The sequence below is a fragment of the Takifugu rubripes genome, chromosome 15 (assembly GCF_901000725.2).
Source record: "Takifugu rubripes chromosome 15, fTakRub1.2, whole genome shotgun sequence".
Lineage (NCBI taxonomy): Eukaryota > Metazoa > Chordata > Actinopteri > Tetraodontiformes > Tetraodontidae > Takifugu > Takifugu rubripes.
Window position 1 is genome coordinate 15,504,580 of NC_042299.1, and position 27,678 is coordinate 15,532,257.

Here is a 27,678-nt window from a genome sequence, read left to right on the forward strand (position 1 = left end):
GTTTTTCCATCGCTGTCAAAGTCATGGAGGAGCAGACGCCGTATTCTACACTGAGGGAAAACTGCTCTCTGGTGGCTCGGCCGAACAGCTGCAGGAGCAGAGAGGGTATTTCAAAGGCAATTACAGCACTGCAATTAAGAGGGAAGCTGGAGGATGATTATAGGCTATTCATCCAAAATTGCGCTGAATTAAATTAGGAGCATTAATTTGTCTCATACAATAACAAGTGAAGCAAGGTAGAAGGTGCTGCAGCGCTAATACGGGCTAATCACAGTCTCTGTGGAGAGAAAAACACGGGTTCATTCAGGTTTGAAACTGTTGGATCAGAGAAATGCTTTTGTTTTATCATCGCTTGTGTAGGGATTGTAAAATCATTCATCAGTGGTTTGTGTGTTGGTGTGTGGGTTGTTGCGAGCTGCGTTCTCTTACATAAGTCCCCTGAGTCCTTGAGGACAGCTACAGAGGAATGCACTGCCTACAGGCTTGCAGTCCCCGCCGTTCTGACAGGGATTTGGCATGCAGGGTGATAGCTCAACTTCACAGCGCCCTCCAGTGAAACCAGCGGTGCAACTGCATGCAAAGCCTGTTAAATATGATAAATATGACGTTTACATCACAACAGCAGCAACCGTCATAATCAATAATAACCTTAGTATCCACTTTATAGCATCTGATGTTGTTTTTAAGCAACTGAAGGAAGTTCCAGCCAATAAGACATTGACAAATAAAACAGAATGGATTTTTCATCATGTGTTGTATTTACAGCAGCAACAGGGTGACTGCCCCCCCCCCCACACACACACACACACACACACACACACACACTCTTTCCACTTTGAACTCACCTCCAGAGGGCAGGCTGCTGCACACGGCTCCGTTGAGGCAGGGCTGGCCGACACAGGGGTCTGGGTACAGCACACAGCCTAGCTTGACGTCGCTCAGCCCGGCTATCTCAGCATAACGGCTCCTCTTGTTCTGAAGCGGCAGCTCGTTGCCGTTTAGCATCAGTGAGCCCAGACAGCCCTGAAACCCCCCCTGGGCTTTTGGCTGGGATCTCAATCCACGGTCTCCGAGCGCCGGACCCCCTTGGGTTCTCCCTGGCCCCGGTTTCTCACCTTGCACACTGGGAGGCCTCACTTGCGCCCCAAAGAAAAAGGACGAGTCTGGCGCCAGGGGCCAGAGGCGCACGGGGGCTCGGGCTGCTCGTCGGCGCTCCACGTAACTGTCATCCAGCGACAGGAGGGTGTAGTTACTGGTGAGCTCCAGGGCCACGGCGTGCCAGAGCCCATCATTTATCGGTCTGTCAGAGATACCCATAATGCCAAGGGTGTTGTCACAGTCCAGCTGAAACCAGAGTCGACCCCCTTCGATCTGAGGACGGAAAAGGAGCAGGAGTGAGTGTTAACGCAGTAATGCAGTCATGCTGTTTCTAACTGGCAGCGGGCGCACCTTGAGCATGGTACAAGGATTCACGCGGGTGTACATGATGACCCCTCGTCTCTGAAGCGTCCTGATTCTCAGGCTCAGTTTCATCTCTCCGCTTTGACTGCTGTCACTTACTCTGTATTTGATGTAACTGTTTCCAGAGAAACTCAGAGATGTTTGCCCTGCAACATTTAAACGTCAGTGTGATGTGGCTGTTTGGCCACTGAGAAGCATGAAGAGGAGGAAACCATCATACCTGCGCACTGGTCGAGCCTCTCAGGCAGACACTGGCAGACAGATGGAGCTGTAGGACCAGAGCGGACACACTGCATGTCTGCTGGACAGGACTGACCCTCGCACAGCTCCACAGGAGTGGGACATGCCCCCCCTGCATGGAAATGTTTTGTAATTATATAGAAATTCATTACAAATAGCAAATAATTAAGTGGTGTTAACTGTGTTCTCACCAGGGCAGGTGCAGGCCTCTGTAGTGCCGAACACCGGTGATACCAAGCTGACCCTCTCGGTGCTGTAGGTGAGGAGTGAGCCCTCCTCCATCACCACTTTCTGTTCACACACCAAGTTGTCTCCACACTCAAGCTCCCCAGAGCAAGTGCTGCCCACCGCCTCTGCCCCGGCTAAGACCCCTCGGATCAGGCCGCGCTCTGCTGCTTCCTCCAGCTTCACAGTCAGCTCCCGTTGGGAGTAGAAGCCGCCCATGCGACCGCTGCCCGCCGTCTCCGGCCGCTCCATGGCCAACAGCATCTCCGCACCAGATGTCCCGCTGACTGGTTTTAAACTGATGATGTGGAGAGGATCCTGCTGTCCTGGGGACCACTTCCAGCCAGCCAGTCCTCTCAAGATAAGCTTGAGCTGTCTCAGGTATCGACCCAGCAAGTCCTCCGGGGAGAGTGAGCTGAAGCGCAAGGTCAGAGCGCTGCGCAGGAGCACATCCGTCACCTGTTCAACCTGGACAGACACATCTGCTATCACGGCGAAACGGCCATCGCTCACCGTGGCGTTCATCTGGTACCTGCAGGCAGAGAAGGGCTGTGTTTTCATACAGGAAGTTTGGAAAGTTTGTTAAACTTTGTGAACCACCGTTACTGGCGTGCGGGTGTTTGGAGGGTGCACCGTGTACCTGCCCGGCTCCAGACCTGGGAGAGCCACAACAGTGCCGTCCTGTCTGTTTATCTTAAACATGCTTTTTGGCTGGAGCTTCTGAGTGAACGACAACACATCATTGGGGTCACGGTCGGTGGCGTAAATCCGGCCTATGGGTCCTCCTGGGAAAGTGTCTGTCGCCATGACGATGAAGATTTCCAGCGGGGAAACGATGGGTTTGTACTGACTGTTCCCGATGACCCTCAGAAAGACCCAGGAAGACGCGGCGAGTCTCGGCTTACCCGAATCACTGGCCTGAGAGGCAAATTACAGAAAAGTAACCCAATTAAATAAAACATTTTTTAATATTTAAAACTGATTAGTCTGTAGACGGAGGTTGCATGTTTCATATACGTAAATCACAAAGCATTTGAGGCACAGCTCACCTGGATTTCAAGGGTGAACTCTCTGGGGGATTCAGGGTCAAACACACGTTTAGACCTCAGAGTCCCAGCCTGGTCCAGGGAAAAGAAATTCTCCCCATTTCCCGATACAATGCGGAACTCAAACGGAGGCCCGTTTCTTGGGGAGTCTTTATCAGTGACCGACAGCTTCAGCATGGTGCTTCCTGCGGGTTGGTTCAGCTGGAAACACGGAGACCGGAGGGCGGGAGGTGAGAACTGAGGCTCAGCGCACAAAAGGTACAAATACAGTCGTGCGGAGGCTGGCACCTGTATGATGGCCGTGGAGTTGGGCGGGGTGAAGGCCGGCGGGTTGTCGTTAACGTCCGAGAGATCAATATTTAAGGTGACGGTGGAGGACATCGCCGGAGAGCCGCTGTCAAACGCTTGCACTGAGAGAGAGTACCGGGACACCTAAGGGAAAGTGATGAAAGTGCTTTAGCATCACTAATCCGCCAAAGACGTCTTCTGAATAATGCCGGGATAGTGTGCCGACCTTGAGCCGGCGCTATTTCCTGTCTCTGAGCTCATGAACCAGAAAATGACTATTGATTGTTTTATGAGATATTGTAGCAAAATATGCCTCCTTACTAGTTCCCTGTCGAGCCGCTTATTGACTTTGAGTATTCCCGTCACAGGGTCGATCCAGAAGTGGTTGTTCCTGTCACCTTTCAGGATTGAGTAGGTGATTCGCCCGTTCACCTGGCTGTCCAGGTCCTCCGCCGACACCTACAGGAGGAACAGAGGAACAGAGCATGGTGAAAGGTGGCAGCCCAAATGGGACGGCAGGGGAAGAGTATACTGTTACCCTGGTAACCATCTGTCCAACCGACGCATCCTCGCTAACCAAGACATTGTAGATATCCTGACTGAATGTCGGAGCGTTGTCGTTGACGTCCATGAGCTCGATGGTTACCACAGTTGCACTACTGAGGGGAGGGTTCCCGCCGTCCCAGGCTTCTAAGGTGAGGTAGTAATCCTTACACACCTCGAAGTCCAAATCATCAGCCACAAAAATAGCCCCTGAAAGACACACGGCTCAGTATTTAAAGGGCTGATGCACACGAGACTCGTCTTTCATCAGCTCACCCAGCTGTGTGTCTATGGTGAATTTCGCCAGCTCGTTCCCAGACCGGATGTGGTACGTGATCTCCGCATTGAGACCGATGTCGACACTCGTCGCCAAGACTCGGAGCACCTCCGTTCCCACGGCTACATCCTCCGGGACGGTGACGCCGTAGTCCCTCCTTTGAAAGACTGGTGCGTTGTCGTTCACATCCAGCACCAAAATGGTCAAATTGACCTAAAGGGAGTGGAGAGAGAGGCTGAGAGGATCCCTGCAGATCTACAGATAACAGGCATCAGAGGATAAAGTACATGAGAATAAAATAAACAAAATTCAATGGCATAAATCGGCCCAACAGGACCTCCATTTGAAGTTTGCCTTCATGCCTTGTGCTAACACTCATTTTCTTCTTAATTTCACGCTGTCTCTCTAACTATAACCTTCCTAAAACAATCCTGAGTTTCATCAATTCTCCAATCTGCCACCCTCTTCATGTCTAATCTCTTTGGCAAATATGATATTATTTTATTCATGGTCTTCTGTTATCCATCTTTATATGCAATGTGCATGAAATCGCAGCTAATCTCCATTTTAATATTCTTATTACATTAATTCTGGCTGCGATATTGGTTGAATTGATTCCTCACATAGTTGAGTTGGATTCTTTTTTCATCCTTTATCTTTTAAGAATATGTTTTGTGCCACTACAGTTATGGATAGTGGTCATACTGGGGAACCATACTGGCTGAACCTGTTACCATAGCCACCAACCTGAGAAGACAGCGCCCCCCGTTGACCAGCCTGGTCAGTGGCCTGGACACGCAGACGATACGAGTCCTGGCTTTCTCTGTCCAGGGACTTTTCCAGAATCACCATCCCAGATACCGGATCAATGGAGAAGAACTCATCGACTGAATCCACCAGAGTGTAGACAAGTGTCCTGTTAATACCTGCAGGCAAAACCACATTTACCAGCTGATTCAGACTGGAAAAGAGCACGGTGGTGTCCGTCTCTGCCCTCATTATCATTCTGAGGTAATGGCACAGAACAACAGGCCGGCTTACCTTCATCTGGGTCGCTGGCTTGCAGCCGGGTGAGTAACGCTTTAGGGGCGGCGTTCTCGTACACGCTGGCTAAGTAATGAGGAGAGGAGAAAGCGGGGGCATTGTCATTCACGTCCAACACTTTTAGTGAAATGTCACAGCGGCAGAACAGCCCGCCTCCATCTGTTGCCTGGGCGATGAGCTTGTAGCTGGGGGTCGTCTCCCGGTCCATGACCGTGGCCGAGCGCAGCTCACCTGGGGGGCAGGAGGAGGTTTGGAAATATGAAATGTACAACTGATGTGTACAACAACAACAACAACCATGTTTACCAGTGTTTGCATCCATGTAGAAATCTTCCACCCCGATTCCAAACAGCGAATACTGGATCTCGGCGCTGGAGCCTGAGTCAGCATCTGTTGCAGCGACTGTCAGGATGCCTTTGTTAATGGGCATGTCCTCGGGAAAAGAGGCACTGTACACCGCCTGGCACAACACACACACACACACACACACACACACACACACACACACACACACACACGCAGTAAAATAAAGTCGTCTGAAAAAAACATCTGTCCAATACATCCAAAAACACATAAAAGTGTTGCATCCATTATCCCTGCTGATAAAGCACAAGCACAAGAGAGTTAAGTGGCTGCCGCTGCTGAGTGCCTGGAGAAATTAGCTCACTATTTCATCCAACACAAACAAGCATGACAGAAAAAAAAAAACGTAGTCTGTCCAAAATACAGCACGTCACATCCACCCCTGCTGCACTTCTTTTAATGATAATATCTTTGTAATCGTGCCTAATATGGAGGACGCACTGGTCTGAGAAAATGGCCCTGCGGTTCTTAATAGCATTTGGATTTGAAATGTGAAAGGGGCAAGGGCTAATATTGCTACTATAATAACACACTCTTGTTACTACACTAGTACTACTTACTAGGGCTACTAGTAATCTTTCATAATTACAGACACATGCTACTAATTTGATTTAATCTATCTTCCATTTGTGCGACCTGAAATCCAGACATCGCGTCTGAGAATAGAGGGAATAGAATTTGTAGTTAGTTGAAATTCACTGATGAAACTGGAGTTTTCTTTAAACTTGTAAGAGTTTGATAGTAGGATATAAGTTTCTCCATCTAATGAGATATGTAAGAACTGCAGACTAGTATAAAATGGAAAAATGCCAACACCACTAGTCAATTTATCCCCTTTTTCCTTCTTTTTCCCCTCTTTATAATATATTAACTCTATTAAGTATTCATGTGAAAGGATGGGTCTCAGCACCAGAGGGGCAGACAAGTTAATTCTTAACTAGGTTTGTGTTTGTCAGCTTTATTTCAATTCAATTGTTTATGTACAGTTTGTGTGTAACGTGTAGACATGCATCATTCAGTTGTGGTGATATTTACACTTTTTACGCACTTTTCGATCATATTATTGTGTAAGTGGATATATTTAGTTAATAAGGTGTTTAGAGAAAGTTCCATCAAATACCTGACAGTGACTCTTACTTAAAAAGAAAGGTTGATTTTGACTTTATTGAAGTAAACGTTAGTATCAGTGACGCAGCGCTTTCTTAGATCCCTGACCTGGTTGCAGATGGGACTGTTGTCATTGGCATCCATGATGGTGACTTCCACCACAGTATGGGCAACATACAGGCCGTCACTGGCGGTGATGTTCAGCAAATACCAGTCCTGCTGCTCGCGGTCCAGCAGACCGCTCACGTAAACCTTCCACTCGCCCTGCACGGGGGCCAGGCCGAACACACCTCGTGGATTCCCCCCTGCAGCAGAAAATGAAAGGGAAACTGTGAGAAATAAAGCTTGTTTTGGTTTCTGGTGGAAAAGTTTACTGCTGTTGCTGACATTTGAGTTCAAACTAATTTAGACTTTGACCTTTAATAGGAGCAGCCCCCTCGGACCTGAATGTGATTTCAATGCAACACAGCCTCATCTCATCACAGAAAGAGCAGCTTCTGCCATCAATCTGAGCTCTCACCCGAGATGTAAAAGCTGACGAGGCGGTTCTGATCGGTTCCGTCTCGATCTCTGGTTTTCAGGACGGCCACCACTTCGCCGAGAGAATCGCTTTCCTTGACGGCACCGCGGTACAGCTCCCTCTCAAACCGAGGGGGGTTGTCATTAACGTCCGACACGGCGATGGTCACCGCCGTGGTGGAGGACAGGGACCGGACCTCCCCGAGATCGGACGCCACCACCTCGAAGCTGTAGCTGGAGCATTCCTCGTGGTCCATCTGGCTCACTGTGGTGATCCAGCCGGTTTTACTGTCGATGGCGAAGACCGAGCTCGTGGTGATGGGACCATTCGAGGAGGGGGCGCTCTTTGTCAAGTCCAAGTTGTAGGTGAGCAGCGGTCCGAGACTGTAGGTCACCTGCAGAGTCAAAAAAGACAGAATAAATCAACCATCTGCAACTGACAAACCCAGAGAGAGAAACAAATGAGCAGTACAACACACCTGCCCGTTAGATCCCCAGTCGGGGTCAAGAGCACGCACTTGGACCACCCTTGTGCCTACTGGCATCCCCTCCATCACTGTGGATACGTACGTGTTAGTCTCAAACATTGGCTTGTTGTCATTTACATCCAGAATCTGCAGAAAAAAACAAATAACACTGTTTATTTTATCAAACTCCCAGGCTGGAATAAAAGAGCAGAGAAGACTTAGATGCAGGTGCAGATATAACGGTCCACAACCGACCTTAACTTCCAGGTCTACAGTGGTGACAGCCTCGATCAGGTCTCGCCGCGTCGTCGCAGCGACCTTAAAACGAAAGATGCTGACCTCCTCGTAATCCAGCGGCTTGGTCAGGCGGATCAGACCCGACTCTCTCTCCACCAGGAAGGTCCCTCCCTGGTTGCTGTCCACCGTTTCCCCTCCGACCGCGGTGAAGAACCCGGTCTGGCCGGGGCCCATGTACACGGACCCCAGGGCCGTCCCGACCGCTGTGTCCTCGGGGATGGTGAAGGAGTACTGAGGCTGGCTGAAGGAGGGGACGAACGCGTCAGGCGGGACCACGTGGATGAAAGCGGACACCAGGGAATGTTTGGCTGGGGAGCCACAGTCGGTGGCTTTGACAAAGAAGGAGAGCACGGTCCCTTGGAGGTGGTCCACGTTGCTTTTGGTCATCATCCAGCCGCTGTCTGGCTCCACCTGAGCACCAACAGAACAAATAACAGCATCTCTTATCAACCTATTTTACAGCAATTTGAATAAATGTTGAGAAGATGAAGCTCGGAGCCATTTGCATATTGGCCGCATGAAAATTTCGACTCTAAATGAAGGAGATGAAGGTCAGAATCTACTGACCTCCAGCACATCAACCAGAGAGAGCCGTGCCTCGCTGTAGAGCGAGTAGGTGATCCTCCCATTCGACCCTGCGTCTGGGTCGCTGGCCTGTATCTGTGTGACCAGAGAGCCTTTGGCAACATTAGCTTTGATGCTCATTCGATACTCCACAGCTCTGAAGCGAGGGGCGTTGTCGTTCTCATCAGCAAGAATCACACGCACGCTGCAAAATGAAGCACGGCCTGGAAGAAAAGGCTCATCAAGTTTGACCTTTAACTCCAAACTAATTATTATGACAATTCCATTATGCCTGAAAGATGTAATGTATTTTTCTAATGAATATACTTAAATGCCCATTTCGGGAACAAGGAATATTTACAGCGACCAGTCATGCATCGTGGAAGCTGAATTTTTGAGTTAGTAGCTGATTTAAGGTTCATCAACCTGGTGAGTGTCAGAAATAATACCTCCGCCATCCAGAGCCACGACAGTCAGCACCATGTCCTTGTAAAGAGCATTTTCTCTGTCTAATTTCTCAAGCGTGGATATGACTCCATCTGCATCTACAGCAAACTTGGTCTTTCCCAGGTCGTTGATGAAGGAGTAGGTGATCTGGCCAAACAGCCCGGAGTCTTCATCTGTTGCACGGACCTGCAAAGAACCCGCAAAGTGGATATTTTAAGGGTTGTACGAATGCAACACATCCTGATGTGGACATTTCTGTGAAAAGACAAACTTACTTGAATGACCTTTGAACCTGGAGGGGCATTTTCCTGGACTTCCGCCAGGTAGAAGCGCTGGCTGAACACCGGGCTGTATAGGTTGGCTCCCAGCACCCGTATAACCACCTAAAGATCATCATAATCACTTCAATTACACATCTGTCCATCATCGTCCTCGTGTGTGCACCCAATAAATACTGGCGGCTTGTTCTGGGGGGTAATGGCCACATTCCTATGCAAATATCCATTACTGCCAGTGACAGTGACAGTATTCACATCGTGCAAGAAGAGGATTTAAAAGCAAAAGAAGATGGGAGCATGTTAGTGCCACCACATAGAATGTGGATTATTGTAGATGTGGGGGACCAGAGTCCCCCTAGTAATTACCACTAAGAGACAGATGTGAACATTTCTTTCCAGCTGGCAGCTCATCCTCGTAGCAAACCCAATATGACATAAATACACATTAACTATAAACTGCAGAGCAGTGCTGCAGCGAGCAAAAAGTGCCTGACAGCTGAAGCAAGGGCCTGCTAAAAAAGATGCCCGGATTCTTGCGTGTGAACACCACAAATGCTCTAAAAGTCCAAATCAACCAACAGACCACGAGTCCAAATGCTGCGAGGTTGGCTCACCTGAGCGGTGTTCGTGAAGACTCCATCTGACACAGACACGTTGAGTTGGTATGAGAGTTTCATGCCTTGTCGCCTCTTGTTAGACAGTCTCAACACCCCCGTGTGCGGCTCCATCAGAAAAGTCATTCTCTCGTTTCCGGAGACTATACTGTACCTGCCGGCGCATCAACAGAAACGTGCTACAATGTTAATTATACTTTTTCAAAGCGGTTTTATCCTCATATTTACTTCACCTCACCTCAGCCTTTGCGCGTCACAAATGTCTGCATCTGAGGCCTGAACACAGGTCACGAAGTGATCTCTGGGGGCCAGCTCACTGACGAACGCCTCGTACAGCGTCTGGCTGAAGATGGGGGGGTTGTCGTTTGTGTCCGTGACGGTCACCGTCACGCTGACGTCGCTGCTGAGGGCGGGGTCGCCGCTGTCTGTCGCTCTGACGATGAAGTTGTGGCGCTGCACGAGCTCGTAGTCCAGTCGGCGCGCCATGAATATCAGGCCGCTGCTGCTGTCCATGTGGAAGTAGTCGGTGCTGTTGTAGATGTCAGACAGGATCTGGTAGCTCACTAGGGCGTTCTTCTCCGAATCCTGATCCTGAGCAATCACCTGCACGGAGAGCAAACTCTTTATTTTTCACTGAATATAAATAAAAACGCTGAGAAAATCACTTAACTACACAGACAATGAAGACATCCAATCAGTTAATGGAGCCTGAGCTTGAATTACTGATCACGGAAAGGATTTTGCTGCATTATAATAGGCTAAAAGCCAAAAAAATTAATTTGCTGGGCATTTCACAACCCTTGTTTGTTGTAGTTAATAATTTATATACCCAAGTTCTTCTTGTAGCTACATGAAATGCATTGTAATTCTTGATAATGTCCCAAACAAATGCATAGCTCAGTGTAACAACAGAGCTGGAATGGGATTCACTGAAGGTCAGGGCTTCCACTGGGAAATTTCTAAAAAAAATATCACTTCATCCTCTCATAAATAAGTTATTTTGCATCTAATATTTGCCCACAGCGATAGTCGCAGGTGTAAACAGTGATTCGGTGAAGGTAAACAGCAGAATGACTCAACAAACATTCCCACCTTTAACACAGTTGTTCCGATCATGGAGTTCTCGGGCAGCACGGAGGAGTATGAGGTGTTCTGGAACAGCGGGGGGTTATCATTCACATCCAGCACGACGACGTCCACATCGACCTCGGACTTCGCCCCGGTCAGCGTGTCCGTAGCCTTCACTGTTAATCGGTAGTACTGTGTGGTCTCATAATCTAATGGGTAAATCACGCTGATTGTTCCGGTGTCAAAGCCAATGTCAAACTGGAAGGAAGGGTCCCCATCAATAATGGTGAATATGACGCTCTGGCCTTCTGGACTGCTGGCATTTATTCCCAGAACAGAGGTAGAGACAACCACATCCTCTCGAACAGTGACGCCATAGAAAGGCTTGTCAAACACCGGCATGGCTTTATTTACTACCGTAACAGGAAGCTCGACCTCCCGGGACAAAGGCGGGAAGCCTCCGTCAGTGGCCACGAGGACTAGCTTGTACTCAGCATTTGATAAATCAGCCTCAAAGGCCTTCTTTAAGGTCAGTTCTCCTGTGACAGGGTTCACCTGCAAGGATATAGTAATACAGTATACACTATAATACTTCCAAATACAACGTAAATGAAAGGATTTTAAAAGCCAAATCGGAGTGAACCTCACCTGAAAGTTCCTATGCTGCTGCTTCAGGCTGTAGGACACTTCTCCATTAACACCAGCGTCTCGGTCAACAGCCGAGACCTTGAAAATCGCTGATTCCGGCTCGGCATCCACCTGCACTGCTGCATAGTAGGGCAGGTTCACAAATTCTGGAGCGTTGTCGTTCACGTCCTCCACCTGCAGGAAGAAGCACTGTCATGAGACCACAGAGGCATCACAGAGCGCGTGTCACACCCACCTGGACTTGCACCGTGACCCTGGCCACCTTCAGTATTTCCTCCTCTCTGCTGACCTCCACCACCAACTCGTAACTGTCTCTCTCCTCCCGGTCAAACGGCACGCCGGTGGTGAGCACAACGCCACACGTCGGCCGGATCACGAATCGCTCCCCAGCATTGAGCAGCGTGTACCTGAGAGGCTCGTTGAGGCGGTGGCCAACAGTGCTGACAACGCTCACTAAAGTGACGTTAGAAATGTTCTCTGGGATGGATGCCGAGTACTCCGGAGACGTGAAGATGAGGCCGCTGGCTATAGAATTCCGGACAAGCACCCTGACTGACGCCATGCTGGAGAAGCGTCCGTCCCAAACCTTGAAACGGACAAAAACTCCATTGATCCTCCTTGGCAGGAAAGGTTTAAGGCATTCATTTGACAGCTGACTCACAGTAGTGTCGGGGATTTAACATGTGGGGAAAAAACTGCATGCATTGCACTTTTTTTTATCCACAGCAAAATAAAAATAACCTTGGGGGGGATCAGAAACCGGGAGACCCTCCATCACATACAACAGTCCTGTGTGCGGAGTGTGGATGCCATGTGTTCTGTTCCCATCACTGGCCAGCAAACCAGTGTTTCCTACCTTTACAGTGAACTGGTAAAGCTCCTTATTGAGGTTCGGATTGATGACGGTCACGGTCCCACTGGAGCGGTCCACAGAGAAGTTCTCTACACTGCTTTCCACCACAGAGTAAACCAGCTGGGGTGTGCTGGACTTGTCAGCGTTCGGGGTGAGATCTAAAGTCGTGTCAGGGTCGGAGGCTTCGACCCGGAGGACCTCGACTCCCATGTAGGTGGGCAGGAGAAGCACCGTCTCGTAAGTATCCTGAGATAACTTCGGGGGTGAATCGTTGATGTTGATCACCTAACACAGGGCAGGCACATAAAACCCATCAGAGTCATAAATAATCCATAACATGTCAGAAGCGGCGGAGCTCACTTTTATAACCACGTCTGCAGGGCTGTCAGCGCTCCTCGGAGGCTGACCGCTGTCCCGAACAAAAACCTGGAATAGGAACTCGGAGAAAATCTCATAGTCCAGACTTGCGATGGTTCTGAAAAAAAAGAGACATTTGGAGAAGAAGAAATGCAGCGTTTCCTCTGAAGATGGAGATTTACACACAGCAGCAGCATCTTTAACACCTACCGTATCGATCCGGTCCCGGAATCGATGCTGAAAAACATGCGAGCCGTCTCGTCCAGGATGTGAAACACTAACAGGGCGTTGTGATTGCGGTCCAGGTCGGTGGCCTGGATGACCAGAGGGTTACCGTCGTCTCCCAGGACAACGCTGTTGACAGGTGCCGCTTCGCTAATCGTGCCCACGTACCTGGTGGTGGAGAAAGGAGGAAACTGCTGTATATCGTCCCATCAAAGCAACAGAAAGATGACAACAGAAGCTACATTGTTTCGAATCTTAAATCCCTTCATGCTTGGTGGCGGGGGCGATAATCACCGACACCCGAATGGGGATTAAGGCAAAGCTGCGGCCGGGCTTCCCGTTCGCCACTGGAAAATTACATCTTTGGCCAGAATTGGCAGCTATGACATTCCAGGGTTCAGTGTTTGCCCCACACAGGGAAGGAGATGAGATGGAGACGGTAATCTTATGTCTGAAACCTAAGCTGTTGGAAGACAGGCGAGTTGTCGTTGACGTCGCCCACTTGGACGGTGACAGTGGTGCTGGCCTCCATCCTGGTCATGCTCAGTGCACGCACCACCAGAAAGTAGGACGGGGTTTGCTGCAAAAAAAAAAAGAATCAAAAATCACCCTTTTCCTGAACTTTAAATCTGGAATTCATTGACATTCCAGACGACACTGGCAAGTTTTGCACATCGAACCTCAAAGTCGAGTCGTTTGCGTGTGTTAATGACGCCGGTGTGATGGTTGATGTAGAAAGAGAGGTCCTCGTTGCCCCGGGAGATATCGTAAAAGAGCGCTGAACGGCTGAGGGCGGTGACTGTGGCCACGTGGGTTCCAACAGTGCCGTTTTCCATTATCTGGAAATACATTTGCAGATGTTTGCCTTTCTAATCTAGCTGCACTTTATGTGTCTCTATTCGACAGGCCGACACTCACAGTACCTCAGCCTGATACTCCTTCTGAGAGAACTTAGGGCTGGAATAGTCAGAGAGCATCAAGGAAATGCGAGCAGACGCCGTGGCCATTAAAGGGGGGAATCCGCTGTCTGTGACGCGCACGGTGAGGGTGTAAAAGCCCACAGAGGTGAGATCCAGCGCCCGGGCGATGAAAATGAGGCCAGTGGCAGCGTCGATGCCAAAAACGCCACCCGTGTTTCCTGCAGGGGGACGAAAAATAACAGGCATCGATGTGAGCAAAGACAAAATGTACCTGGATTGTTGTGAATCCAGTGTGAAGCAATCGTGCGCTTTAAAAAACCAGATCACACCTGCTTCTATCGTATAGGTGAGTTGACCATTAATCCCGTTGTCTTTATCAAGGGCCGTTACTTGGAGCACGGAGGTGCCGGAGGGAGAGGACTCATAGGCTGTGGCATCGTACACGGTGCTCGTGAAGTAGGGAATGTTATCGTTGGAGTCCTCCACCGCCACCAGTATCCGCGCCAGGTCGCGGTTAAATGGAAACTCCTGATCCTTGACCTGGAGTGAAATGAGCAATGGCTATAAATTAAACTGTAGGAAGTGATGAATGAAAGAAATCAGCTGAAATTAAGTGAGGCCAGAGGGAGGATAACTTGGGAGTGAGAGCGCGCACCCAGAGGCACACGTGCACGCTCACGCACACACAGCATCTTTAGCATCCCTTCTCACCATAATGGTGAGGATGTGCTGCGTTCTGGCCTCGTAGTCCAGCCTGTCCGTGGTGTAGACGATCCCCGTGCCGGGATTCACCCTGAACAGTCTCATGCTGGCGGGGTCCACGCTGCCGTAGATGGAGTAGCTCAAACGTGCACGCTCGTCCAGGTCCGACGCTCGAACCCGCGCCAGCTCCACGTCAACCGGCACATCCTCTGAAACGCTGACGTCGTAGGCTGGCTGTGAGAAGACTGGAGGGTTGTCGTTGCTGTCTTGCACTCGTATGAATACCTGGTGGGGGGGGGAGCCCGGAAAGATCGAAGCTCCCATGTTTAGTACAGAACACAAGGCTTCTGCAGGCTGTTTTTACAAAATATCCCTCACAATCACTTGGAGGTTATCTACGAGGGTTGTTGGCATTTTGTGCATCTAAACCAAAAAACCTCCACATTCGATTTGCCTGGAATCATCTTAAGCCTCTCGTATCGATGATTTCTCTCACAAGATTTAACAGGCCAGACAAGGCGGCGGGAACGCAAACGACCTCAAAGACACAGTGACAAAAGGCACATTTCATCGTCAGCAAGAGATAATTATAGCAAGAAGGGAGAGCAGGCGTAGAGAGGAAGCATGCCGAGCATGTACAGCTCTCCTAGGAGGAAGAAACAATCATTTAATTTGATGTGAGGAGGGGAGGTGTGAGCGAGCTGGTGCGTGCGTACCTGTGTGGTCGCAAAGTTAGTCCCATCCGTCACCTGCACGGTCATGTTGTACACAGACTGCACCTCCGCATCCAGGGGCTTGGCCACAATTAGGGTGCCCACCCCCACTTGAAGGTCGAACTGCATGTCGAAGCTCCCTGGCAAGCACGCAAATACACGCATGCACGGAGAGTCATGATTCAGCTCAGGGTGATCAGTATTCACTTTGTGCGCTAAAAGTCAGGTGCTCTAAGTTATTACTGTGTAATTGCTTTGGCCAGGTGCCCGCACGGAGAGCCGGAGGGTCCGCGGGAAAAAAATGAACCGAAACTCATTGCTACATTACGCCAGAACCACTTGGCAGCTTGAGAGCTGTTAGCTGCCACAAAAAACATCTGTCTTATCACACCAAAACACAACCCATCTCAGAGATCGCATATCTGCAACCAGGTCTTTTCCACAGGCGGCGAGCGTGCAGTTTGGAGTCTTAATGTTTGATTAGAGCGAGCGGGAGGATTGACACAGGTTAGGTATTCAGGGCCATCCTTCCTCTCATTCCAGCTTCTCTCCTGAGATTTACGGGAGCTCGAACTCTCCTCAACATATGAATACTGATGGGGCAGTATTTCTCTTTTTTGCAGGACCACTGATGCGTGCTGGCGCAAACCATAGGGATTCACTTTTTGTTTCCTTTTCACAGAGGAGATGTAGGCAAGTATCATCCTACAGTCTCGCAGTGCCAAGAGAAAACACATTTATACATCTGCTAACAAAAGCAAACGTGTCCCTCTTTCTATATAATAGATGTGCCTCAAAACCTGCATCGATGATTTCAATGGCCTTAGTGAAGCAAAGTTCTGTTTAAAACACTGTATACATACTCATTTCTCTTACATTGGAAGTGCTGACTTCATGCGTCGGTATTCTAAAAACTCTAAAGCAAAGTCTGCTAAAAAGTGTAGTTCTTTGAAAGTGATGTAAGCTCATGTCCTACTTTAGCACTAACTGCTATGCTAGAGCTAGCCTGGCTTCCTTCAACGTGCTGACACAAAAACAAACAAGACCCGACGTGGAATGCAGATCTGCCTGAGATGCTAGCAAAACTGGCCATTCTAAAGCTTTCGAAATGAGAGGTTAGTTGACTTCATTAGCAATTACTCGGTTAGCTGCTGAGCTGGTCTGTACGTGTAAGCGATCACATTAACAGACCGGCTGATGGTGCGAGCCGAGGCGGCCGCGGGTTCGCTTGACCTTCGCCGAGCTGAGGCAATTAATCCATGATTCTCATTACCGCCACCAAAGAGCGTCTCATTAATCCGATGTGACACAAGACATCGGGTTGACTTAGGAGAGGAACTTTGATCTGGAGCCGCTTTCACTTTGAAATATCAGCGTTGTTGAGCTCGACTATCAAGAGCTTCTACTGCAGGGACAGAAACATTCTCTCAAATCATTCTGGCAGGAATAACACAGGTTAAAGAAAATACAAATGTGCATAAATGTGACAGATGTACAGAAAAACCTATCCTGAGCAGACATTTTAGAATAAGTTTCTGTTTGGAGTCATCAATCTTTTCTTGAGATCAATGAGCGCTCCCTCGGGTTCCTCAATTACTTCTGCTGGCATTAGAGGACGAGCGCTGTGACCACACCTGTGTCGAGAGAGCAGTTCCTTCCACACGCATTCTGGGGGATGTAGAACATTTCTCTGGCCAGTCGTCCACCTTGAGGGGAGAGGATGGCAGTAAGTTACCTGCTAACCAGGTCTACCAATGTGGGTTACAGTTTAAAAGAGAGGATTGTTATAAAACAAGTCATTTAATCATCACACCCCGGCTGTAATCTGACTTGTTGACAAAGCATTTAATAAACTCTGAAGTAGCAGATAATAAGTAATACATATTACAGTTAACGCGAGGAGGAAGATTCAATTCTGGTCCAGAGTAGAAGTTCCACCTTTTTATTCCAGCGTGCCGACAGTTATATTAGATCCGTAAAAGTCAAAATTTATCTGCAGGCAATTTAATCACGTCCACTCATACGTGATAAAAATGAGGCTCTGGAGTAAAACAGTGCCACTGGACTGTGCAGCATCAATAAAAAGATTAAAACTTGAAAATACGAGCAGAAACTGAGCTTATCGACAACAGCAGGAGAAGGTGTGCTCCACATTCACAGTGCGGCCCGACACCTGACAGCAGCACAAACATCATTAGACTTTTGTATCAAAGCCGCGTGTCCGTGAGGGAGGTGCTGTGTTGTTTATTGAGAGATTTTTAGGTCCAGATAAACAGCTCTCAACCTTTATCGCCATCCCAAACGTAGATTTGGGTGAAAACGTGACGTTCATGGGTGAAGATAAAGAATGATGCAGGAGTCTTAAAAATAAGAAATAGTGGAGGCGCAGGAAAGGCGACAAAACTCCCTTCGTAGCGCAGCTTTTGTCGAAGTAATGATGGAATTCCCACGGCATTAACGAGGGATTCCGAATGGAACTGATGAGATGTGGATATTTTAGCTTCTCTCTGCTGTGGTCTCTAGAAAAAACAGCACGTTTTCATGCATCATTGTGCGTACAGGTGGGTCAGTGCACAACTGCTCTCACCGATTATATTGAACCAGACGGGCGTGGTCGACTGGGTGACGGCGACCACTCCCACCGGCTGAGCCACGGCAGCCGTCTCGGGAACAGAGAAGTTGTAGGACCTCTGGGTAAAGAGCAGCGGCAGGGGAGAAGGGACGGGTTTTCGAATCCACTCTACATGGAGTTTGACAGTCGTCCACAATGGGGGATCACCGCCGTCCTCAGCTTTAATCTAAGGGGGGGGAGCAATATTGAGAAATCACTCAGCGTCTGCTGACGCGCTCAAAAGACAGCAGATCAATCCCTTTAAGAGTTTAAGCAAAATGACAAACTACAAAAGGGAATAACAAGATTTGCCGTGGCTGCACTGACCTTCAGTCTGGCTGTTTTTGATATGTATTCAGGGCAAGAAAGCTCTAAGAACATATTAGAATTCTGGCCTCTTTGCTGCGCACAGATCTGCAAAGCATACATATCGGCTATCTATGGGCCCATCTGCTCTACAGCGGCACACATTTCCTCAGATGTGAACGACCTCCTGGCCATAAATAAGAGTTTTGTCATCCTCAAAACTGATCTCACCCGTCACAGTCTAAGGGAACGCTTGTCCCAGTTTTATTTCCAATGAATACATTTGCACAGGTTGCAATAATTATGGAAAATAAATGTGAGAAAACGACACATTTGTGCATACGTGTGTTCATGCGACACAGTGACACATTAGGTTTCATTTGTTTGGGAGTTTGTTGTGGGGGTTAGAATTAGGGCCTGAATTATGTCTTTGAAAGTCCTCACAAAGTTAGACACACAAACCCGCGTTTGTAGCAGCGTTATGTGTGCTACTCTACCCCGACAGTAAATTAGGGTGCACCGAGCGCATCAAGACGTGGGCAGGCTCATTTGGCTTGTGTTAAGAAATACTGTGGAAATGTTTACTCATTATTAAAAAGTATATGACTTGGCAAGGATACAAAATCAAAGACAACGCAGGAGAATTTTAGTATTCTAATTGCTGCAAACCAGCGCCAGCCTGCAGGTCCAACGCGTCCTGGCAGCGGCTCCTACACAGCTGTTTGCTGTGCTTCCTTAAGTCCGGGGTCTCATTAACTGTAGGGATACAGATCATATTGTTGTTTTACTCAGCTCAAAGCGTAACTCACAGTGAGGATGTCGGAACTTCCTGCCGTCACCATCTTCTTTGATGACACCATAGCGGTCCTTGGGTCGATGATGAACTTCTCGTCTCCGTTGCCCTCGATGATGCTGTAGGTTATGTTGCCGTTGGCTCCCAGATCGCGGTCGTAGGCGAACACACGGTAGACGGGTTCGCCGCGTTTGTTACGGTCTCGTTCGGTCAGGCTGATACGGTAGGTGACCTCGGGGAAGGTGGGGGGGTTGTCGTTCTCGTCCTCCACGTGAACTATCACCCACACGGTGGACTGGCGCGTGGTCACTGGACCGTCTATGACTGTGACCTGAGGACACAAAGATTGTAAAACCACAGCGAGCCATCACTCTGTCTCCAACGCACGGTTGACCAGGCGGGTGTTATCACGAATGTGGGCCCCGACATATGGCTGCTGTGTCACGTGGGACTGAAATGTATTAGTATTATCGATCTCCTGGAGGCAGAGGCAGAGGTCTGATCGCTGATCAATCGGATCAGATAAAGCTGAACACCATGGCCGGCAGCTGGAATGCTCAGCGGACTATCAATTATAGCATGGATGATGGGAGGAGCAGTGGGTGCACACGTGGACCCACATTTAAATGGGATGGTGCAACCAGACTCTCTTTCCTCCTTTAAACGAGTGGGTGTGAGACGATACTCCAGCAGACAAAAGCTTTTTTCCACAGTTTTGCTGCTGTCATCACACCCTATTGTCTGGCTGTTCAAGAAAGCAGCACGAAAAGTTAATGAGCCTGGGAACACGGACATTAAACTGCCGAGGTGCGGGTCAGCCGCAGGTTATTTCTTCTCATTTTGTCAAAGGACAAAGTGGTTGTGGACTTGGCGGCATTTAATAAGTTGTAAGAAAAGTCTGTGGAAGGTGAAGGTGGCTCGTGTCTCTAAAGTCAAGAATCTCTGATTATCAAGTTCATCTGCATGCAGAGCAGGAGGAATGGTAATCACGGAGCTATCTCGTCGCCCAGTGTCTCTGCTTATCAAAGGCTGGGCAGACAACTCCTCTGCTCCCTCTTCCCATCCTGAGAAAAGAAGATAACCAGTGATGAATGATTATATTTCAACAATCTTTAACGCGGGGCCCGAAACTATAACCATTCATCACAGTTTATGGAGCCTTTAAGGATGTGTCAGGGCTGCTCCCTGTTAATCGCGGGATGTTCCAGGATAAAAAAAAGCCTTTTAATGGTTTGAGAGGTTTTTCTGTACCTCCAGAAAGTGTTCTGCCTGTTGTTCTCTGTCCAGTTTTCTTGTTGTTGTTGTTATCAGACCTGCAAGAAGCACAACAAACTTCAGATTATAAAGAGTTAGGACTTTATGTGGGTAGAACTTTTCATCAAAAAGGAGTTCTTCAGGTTTTCGTCCTAATTAGGCAGACTGTGACTCCATGAGTGTCCACAACATCAGTTCAACATGTGGAGCCCCCAGAAGAGAGGCGGGGGTACACCCTGGATAAGCCCTGGACACTCACATACAAGCATGTCTGTGGACTGTGGGAGGAAGTCGGAGAACCCAGAGGGAACCCACGTGGACAAAGGCAGAATATGCAGCCTCTGCCCCCGGGGATTCGAACCTGGAGCCTTGAATTCATACAGAGAACTTTAAAAATTCAAAATACTCGACAGCAATTTGCAAGAGCTTGTGCGGAAAAGTTGGAGGAGAGGGTGCGACTTTCAGATACACAACAGAGGATCGAACTGCGTTCCAGCTTTCATTATCGCCTCTGTGAATGAAAGACAAAATATCCACAAAAGCCAGAGATGAAATGAAGCTGTTGTTCTACACATCCGTACGTTCAGCGCTGCTGCCGAGTGTTGCGAGCCCGAGCCTGCATTGCTGAGTGAGCGTTTGAAGTTTCTGCAGGAAAAGAGGATCCGTCTGAAGGGGAGATATAACAGACCTGCTAGTGGGGCAAAGCCAAGAAATACAACACAAAGAGCGAAGCTCTGGGAGCTAGAAATGGAGGACTTTGAAGTTGATGACACCGAGCCCTCCTCTCTGCTGAAGTGGGAGGTGAAGAACAATATGAAAATAGTCAGAATCTAAAGCCACAAGGTCGATCTCAAAAGGGCGACTGTTATTTATTTCTAGCATGGGAGTATAGCGTGTGGCGAATATGGCACGAGTCTTAGGTGTATTCCGATGACTGTCACCCTAAATGTTCCCGTCTATGAATCTCCCACAGCGAGACACTTTTGCAGCCGCTCTCCAACATGATATCCTTAAATTAAATATTAATCCCCTGATGAAGATCTGAGGAGTTGAAGGGAGAAATGAACCATTTCAAGAAAAAAAGACTCATTTTCCTTCGCATCAGGCAGATATTCTAGGTCCAACCTGTTGCTGTCATGAATACTCAATAAAATATTTCTCAGCGAAAAGGCTGTGATTAATTCAGAAATGATTAATGAAAAAGCACGAAAGCGCACGAGCCTTACATGACCCTAGGATGGCTTCAAGCTATTTTCCCCTCTTCTGACTATTAGATCTGCTGAGCATGAAACCCAGGATTCATCTCCATGTATGAGAGAATATAGAACAGTTCTATATATAATAATAATAATGTATGAACAGAGAGGTGGGTGTGGATGTGCCTTCTGCAAATATTGCCATTGAGGAGGCAAAGAGAATCCGCCAGAGCGCAGCTCTGCAGTAAATTAATCCCATCTCGCCTGGTGTGGACATGAGTAGAGGAGAGATCCAGACACTGTTGTGACTCTGGCTCCACGAGCACTTTCAATTCCCGATGATGAATATCTTGTCAAGATCGCTGCTCAGAACAATTTGACGCTGAGGAGGGCTGAACTCAAAAGGAATGGTGGAACCCAAAAGTGCACGAGCTGATTGTGAGGAACACTTTTAATGCTGGCTGTCTGAAGACCGAAGAATAAATTACCTGCTGCCTTGTAAGCACTCAGCAATTCTTTACTTTAGGATGATTTATGCAACATTTAATGTCTGAGAGTGGAAGTTACAATAAAGGAATGTGCTCAGTTGTTTTAAAGGTGTAACTCACCATCAGAGAATTAAAAAAATAAGCACATCGGAGGTGCCAAGAAATTTAAAAAATGGTCTCGCACTCTTCTGCCTCCACCAAGAAACAAAATGACTGTCACGTCGACTTTTAATTAAAGGATTTTAATTTAAGGCTTTTACAGGGAACGGGTGATGGGGTTAGGATCATTTCTTAAATCAGGAGAAAGAAATGGGTATGAAAACCGCTGTGCCGCCTTACACCTCTGTGGACTAAAACAGTTATTTGCTAACCTTGGAGACTCATTCCTTCAATCGATCTTAAAAATGGCGTTTTATCTCTGCGGGTTAAAGTGCCGCAGCTCCTCCGAACCTGTCCCGTGTAACAGCAGAGCTTTGACGTCGCCTTCCAACCACACCGCCGCGCTGACCTTCTGAACAAAACACTTAAGCGTAATTATGAGCCAAGCAAGCATGACTTCACTGAAAGCCAATGAGCTGTAGGGTGTGAAAGTTAAACCCTCTTCGCTCTTCACTTTACGTGGTCATCAATCTTCTATATGCTCTGCAGCGCCGCAGCCGCACGTGGAAAATGATGTGGAAAACATGGACACCTCGTACCAACAGTTATCCCTGGGGGTCAAAGATGTCGGGTCAGTTGGGAGGTTGGGAGTCTGAGAGGCTTCATAAGTACCGGCCAAACAGGGTGTTTCTAAAAGACGTGTCCGAAAGGTTTGCTCAGATCAAGTAATGCATCAAAGAGAGCCGTTTCCTCATTAATTTCAATGAAATAACTTGATTGACACAGAGCTGCCCAGCTATTCCACACATGCACGGGGGGAAGAGTCGAGAGGCGTCGTGGGCAATCAAGACACTTGGAAGGGTTTTCTGGACTCTGCACACAGACTCACAACTATAACAGATTTTTCATTAACTACACTATCAAATGTTTATGATTTGCACAGCCTTGTCCCAAATTTTTATATAAATAATACACTAAGCAAACGCATGTTTAGACAAAAGGAGAGAGACGTGCACAAATATTAGCATGCACAAGAAGAAATGCTCTCCGCGTGCATGTCTGAGTCGAATGGTTACAGTAAATTCTTGAACGGAGCATTGTGTTTTTTTCAGGGTAATGAAGCATTGCATTGAAGTGGGATTATTTTTGGATGCTTAACCAAAGTGCAGTCAACATTCCCTGGATTGACTAATGGCGCGCGGGCTTGCTCGCACGTTCCAGTGCTCGTGAATATTAGAGTGTCACCTTGAGCTTGCCACGCAGGCTAACTTCAATTAAGCAAATTAGGAGTGAATTTAGAGTAGCGGTTCCATGGCAAAAGCGAGGAGGAGAACAGAAAGCATTGGGTTTGTTGAAGGTTTGGTAATTATTTATCTGCTGAGGTAGGCCCTCCACGGGTTGGTCAAGCCTGGGCGTGTGTCCCACAGATAGCTGCTCCTCCTCACCACAGCCAATGGCTCATCTTCTCCACGGTGTTGTTCAGATCTTTGATGGCTTGTGAGCGTGTCCCCTGATGCCACCCTCTGAGGGGAAGCCTCTGATGGAGGTCCACTCACATCTGCCAGTCTCTGGCTAAATTCATTCATGAAACTGAATCCACGTGAGACGCCATGTGAGTCTCAACACCCTCCAACCTCATCCAGCGCTGTCGTTGGGCTTCTGCTACGTCTATGGAACATATGACTGCTTCCATTGTGCAGCCATTCCATTGTGAATGGCGCAGCCTGCGATGATGCCCATGTCCAGATTTGGCCAGGCAGTGGTTTTGGTATCGGGTGTTGGAGATCCTGAAAGTAGCTCTTGATCAAGTCTGGGATGTGGGTTGACAGGCTAAAGTAGTTGAAGGCCATCTACAAGATTTTGAGAGGGACTAAACCAAAGGCATTGGCAAGGTCTAAGAAACCCACACGTGGTCTCTCTGTTCCTTCATGGCAGTCTGTATCTGGAGCCAGATGATGCTCCAGACATCCTGAGAAACTCTGGACCTTGGCCTTCTGCACTGATGCATCAATAAAGTTGTTCCCTGAGACACTGGAGAAGATCGCTCCTTGACAGTCATCTCATCTGATGAAAGTGGCTGATGGATGAGGTCCTTCTCTTTAGGGATAAGGATGTGTCCTGCTCTCCATGCTTTTGGTATTGCTCCCTTCTGCAGTGCCACCTCCATGAATTGACGGCACGTCTTTAGGGATGGTGACTGCCTCGTGCTTCTGCTTCTCCTCATCAAAGTAGGTCTTCCTCAGGTGCTCTGCCAGGATGTTTATTGACTTTTTGGGGCTATTTTCCCTTTTCTCTACTCTTTTCCTGGTCAAATATGTAGATAGAAGTGGTTCCTTGTCTGGCCCTTCCTCTGAGGTGCTCTGCTCTTCTCAACTTTGCATATGCTTTGAAGCTTGGAGATCAGCCATCTATATCTTTCCATGCCTGTAGCCTTCTTCCACTTCTTTCTCCGTAGCCTTCATTCTTCCACCAACCTGTCAACACCCTTGAGGACTTCAGGTCACTTAATAGTCTTCAACAGGACCCTTCGGGTTTTCTAGGAGGATGACCAGGTCTGCATCAATGGTCTCCTGCTCATTCTTCTTGCTGTATTTGGGCCACAGGATGTGGGGCTTCCTGCCTTCGATTTTCCTCTCTGTTGCAGGTTGCAGCTGGCTGGGCGCTGAGCTGGGGAATGCTGGAGGCTCTAAGCTCTCTTTCAGCCCTGATGGACTATAAGACAGTTCTGCCAGTCTGGGCGGTCCTTCCACTGTAGGTGCTAGATTTTGTGATGATTGTTAGCTCCATTCCCGGGTCTGTCAACATAAGATGCTGGTGGTTTATTCTTCCTTGAGGTATTTTATCAATGATGGGTGGATCCCGAAATGCTAATTACTGCTGGGTCACTAATCCACAACTCCAATAAAAAAAAAAGAATTAATTTAGCAAGTGACTGTTGTGGATCTCAACAGGGTTTTTAATAAAAGTGCATTCTGTGTCAACACTCAGCTGCTGTGTAGTCACCCTTTCCCCCCAGGAGGCAGGCTTCCGTCACACATCTGCAGTCCTGCGAGCTGTCAAAGCACATTTTACACACTCATGCGAAGTTGTGCTTCAATACATTTAGGGAATTGTTGCAGTTCCTCAAACTCATCAAACTGACGTTTCCAGAGTAAACTTAAAAAATGCATTAGCCTGAGTCAAGCTGAGCCCAGATTTAAGGGGGGGAAACCTCTCAAAACTTCAAGCAGATACTAATAGGTTAACCGCTTGCATAACTGACGGCTGCCTCGTGAGGAACTGAGCCAGACAGGTTTTCATCTTTCTGATGAATCCGAGTGGCACATAAACATCGTTGCCTGGGTAAACAGTGTCAAGCGATTGATGAATGGATCTCTCAATCAGCCGTTTTCCAACCAGCCTGATAGACTGACAGTGTCAGTATCAGTGTGAAATAAAGCAGGAACGTCAGGAAGCATCAGAAATACTGTCAAGCAAAAAGAATCTATTGCACAGTTAAATGATAGGTACATATAAGGGATAGTTACATATAAAGGATAGGTACATATAAAGGATAGGTACATATAAAGGATAGATACATATAAATTATAGTTACATATAAAGGATATGTACGTATAAATTATAGTTACATATAAAGTATAATTACATCTTCCAGTGTAAGCAAAGTATTGATCAGTGGGAATTCTGTTTGTTTGGAATTATTGAATGAAAGATGGCAAAATAACCTGAGGGATTGCAAAGGCAGACGTCTGGGCTCAGATGGTGGAAATTCGCCCACATGCACACACACACACACACACACACACACACACACACACGTGCTGTTTTTATACAGCTGTTGAGTGTGTTTCATGGTTCACACTGAGGCATCAGCACATGTGAATGCACACAAAGCAGCTTCATCTCTGTCCTTCACTAAAACAGCTCTAACCAGTCAATAAATTGATTAAATTGCTGCACAGATTCTCCCTCTGTCCATCACAGACACACACAGAAATATATAATCACAAGTATTAAGAGCTTGCATGCACCGGATTAAAGATATCTCAACGCTTGAAGTGAGGGCGAGGAGAAGTTAATAATGTTAATGGGTGCGTGAAGACTGGTCTGTCCCTTACTGGGATCAATATTAGCCTTTTCACCCTGCTTCAGCTCAAATAGGTTCTCTCACTGTCAATATTACGCATCCATGATCGTGAAATGTAAAAGCATTTTCATACAGGCCCGGTGAAAGAGAAATGGAGTCGTACGGGACAGGCTGCAGCAGCAACGTAGAGGTCACAGCTTTTGATCAGCTGCTTGATTCAGACTCGTTTGGAGCTAAATGTGCCTGTAGTCTTCACTAAAACACTCGTTACACTTAATTATTTGGGACATAATTTTAGTTCTCAAAAACCATTTAAAAACAAGTTTCAAACTTTCCCCTGGAAAAGCCTCAAAACTTTAGGCCAGGGTTGTTCTCTGGATGCAGATGGAACCTCTAGAAAATCTTGATATTTCAGGCACAATTGCATCGATATGCTGGTATTTTCACAAAACACTTTAAGAAAGTCACCTTTACCCGTGTTTTATTTTGAAGAAACAAGTTCCAAAATCCAAACTTCTAAGCTATTTTCCTCATTTGTGTTGCAAAAACCCTTCTTCCACCAGCAGACGGATGAAACGCTGCTAAAGGTGTGTTGGACTGCAACGCTCACCTGTTCTTGGGTTGATAGAGAAGAAATTCTGCGGGTTGCCAGCAGTGATGCGATAACTCAGGCGGCTGGGAGTGGAGGTGAGATCAGGGTCCTGCGCTTGGATACGGATGACTGACACATCCTTTGGCGAGTTCTCCATGACAACTGGGTGGTAGATGGGGTCCGAGGTGAGAGGAGCGTTATCGTTGACATCCTCCACCTAAGAGAGGCAGAGAGAAGATAAAGAAGAGGGGAGAACACAGGAGGAAGGGAACATGCCAAAAATAGCACTTGACATTTCTGTTATATAAATTTGAAATAAAAGCTCACATACATCTCAATTTATTAAAAAACATCTAATGTTTAAATGATAGTTCCTTCATTTCTTCTGATTTGTAGCCAAGTAATATGTTATTAATAAATCATTCTAAATGCTGGACAGCTGAGAGGGAAATCAATTTGCAGATTTCAGTCACTTTAAAATGAAAACCTTGTGGAATGGAACATGGGGGGGGGGGGTGATGTCAGACTTGAAATGCACGAGCGAGTAATTTCCATACAGCATCGATCCGGAAAATTTATGCCAAACACCAGGTGCAACATGTTGGCCGGAGGACGGGGGGAAGGAGCACCTGGGCCTGATTTCTCAGCCTACTTTTGTCCATGATGAAGAGGTAAAAGACCCCGTCACACATTGACAGCTGAACGTCCCGGAGCAAGAAAAAACAAGTTTATTTATTTATGTTATGCATTTATGTATTAGTGTCAAATGAGAGGGAAAACCAGGCGAAGAATTCCCTCCGCTGGGGATCTTTTGCTCATAATCCACGACAGCACCGTCAGCCTCAGCAGCACAATTATTGTGCTGTTTCATACACAGAAAGTGTAGAACATTAGAACATAAAAGATAGTTTGTCTGAGCTCTCAGTGAGTCATGCCACAAGTTGCTTCATTATTGTCGCAAAATATTTTAAATAATGCATCATTTG

At 47.6% G+C, this 27,678-nt stretch overlaps 1 protein-coding gene across 8 annotated transcripts in view; it reads right to left on the minus strand.

Annotated features, from left to right (window-relative positions):
- The window catches only part of fat3b (FAT atypical cadherin 3b), a 49,984-nt gene that overhangs the window by 13,097 nt on the left and 9,209 nt on the right, over positions 1–27,678 (minus strand). For all 8 annotated transcript variants that reach the window (XM_029848219.1, XM_029848218.1, XM_029848217.1 and 5 more), the window contains 40 exons: positions 26,711–26,909; positions 20,228–20,289; positions 18,993–19,307; positions 17,854–18,064; positions 16,901–16,972; positions 15,270–15,406; positions 14,563–14,838; positions 14,181–14,391; positions 13,855–14,069; positions 13,612–13,770; positions 13,390–13,511; positions 12,917–13,099; positions 12,710–12,824; positions 12,353–12,634; positions 11,732–12,082; positions 11,497–11,670; positions 10,873–11,403; positions 10,019–10,383; positions 9,781–9,934; positions 9,164–9,271; positions 8,891–9,074; positions 8,445–8,665; positions 7,836–8,288; positions 7,593–7,727; positions 7,115–7,508; positions 6,703–6,899; positions 5,431–5,584; positions 5,122–5,355; positions 4,828–5,006; positions 4,080–4,293; positions 3,799–4,013; positions 3,582–3,719; positions 3,261–3,404; positions 2,976–3,173; positions 2,567–2,844; positions 1,893–2,458; positions 1,682–1,813; positions 1,450–1,607; positions 846–1,371; positions 430–583 (listed from right to left, as the gene is read on the minus strand). In XM_029848219.1, the coding sequence (XP_029704079.1) occupies positions 430–583; positions 846–1,371; positions 1,450–1,607; positions 1,682–1,813; positions 1,893–2,458; positions 2,567–2,844; positions 2,976–3,173; positions 3,261–3,404; positions 3,582–3,719; positions 3,799–4,013; positions 4,080–4,293; positions 4,828–5,006; positions 5,122–5,355; positions 5,431–5,584; positions 6,703–6,899; positions 7,115–7,508; positions 7,593–7,727; positions 7,836–8,288; positions 8,445–8,665; positions 8,891–9,074; positions 9,164–9,271; positions 9,781–9,934; positions 10,019–10,383; positions 10,873–11,403; positions 11,497–11,670; positions 11,732–12,082; positions 12,353–12,634; positions 12,710–12,824; positions 12,917–13,099; positions 13,390–13,511; positions 13,612–13,770; positions 13,855–14,069; positions 14,181–14,391; positions 14,563–14,838; positions 15,270–15,406; positions 16,901–16,972; positions 17,854–18,064; positions 18,993–19,307; positions 20,228–20,289; positions 26,711–26,909 (9,116 nt within the window). The remainder of the gene's footprint in view (positions 1–429; positions 584–845; positions 1,372–1,449; positions 1,608–1,681; positions 1,814–1,892; positions 2,459–2,566; positions 2,845–2,975; positions 3,174–3,260; positions 3,405–3,581; positions 3,720–3,798; positions 4,014–4,079; positions 4,294–4,827; positions 5,007–5,121; positions 5,356–5,430; positions 5,585–6,702; positions 6,900–7,114; positions 7,509–7,592; positions 7,728–7,835; positions 8,289–8,444; positions 8,666–8,890; positions 9,075–9,163; positions 9,272–9,780; positions 9,935–10,018; positions 10,384–10,872; positions 11,404–11,496; positions 11,671–11,731; positions 12,083–12,352; positions 12,635–12,709; positions 12,825–12,916; positions 13,100–13,389; positions 13,512–13,611; positions 13,771–13,854; positions 14,070–14,180; positions 14,392–14,562; positions 14,839–15,269; positions 15,407–16,900; positions 16,973–17,853; positions 18,065–18,992; positions 19,308–20,227; positions 20,290–26,710; positions 26,910–27,678) is intronic.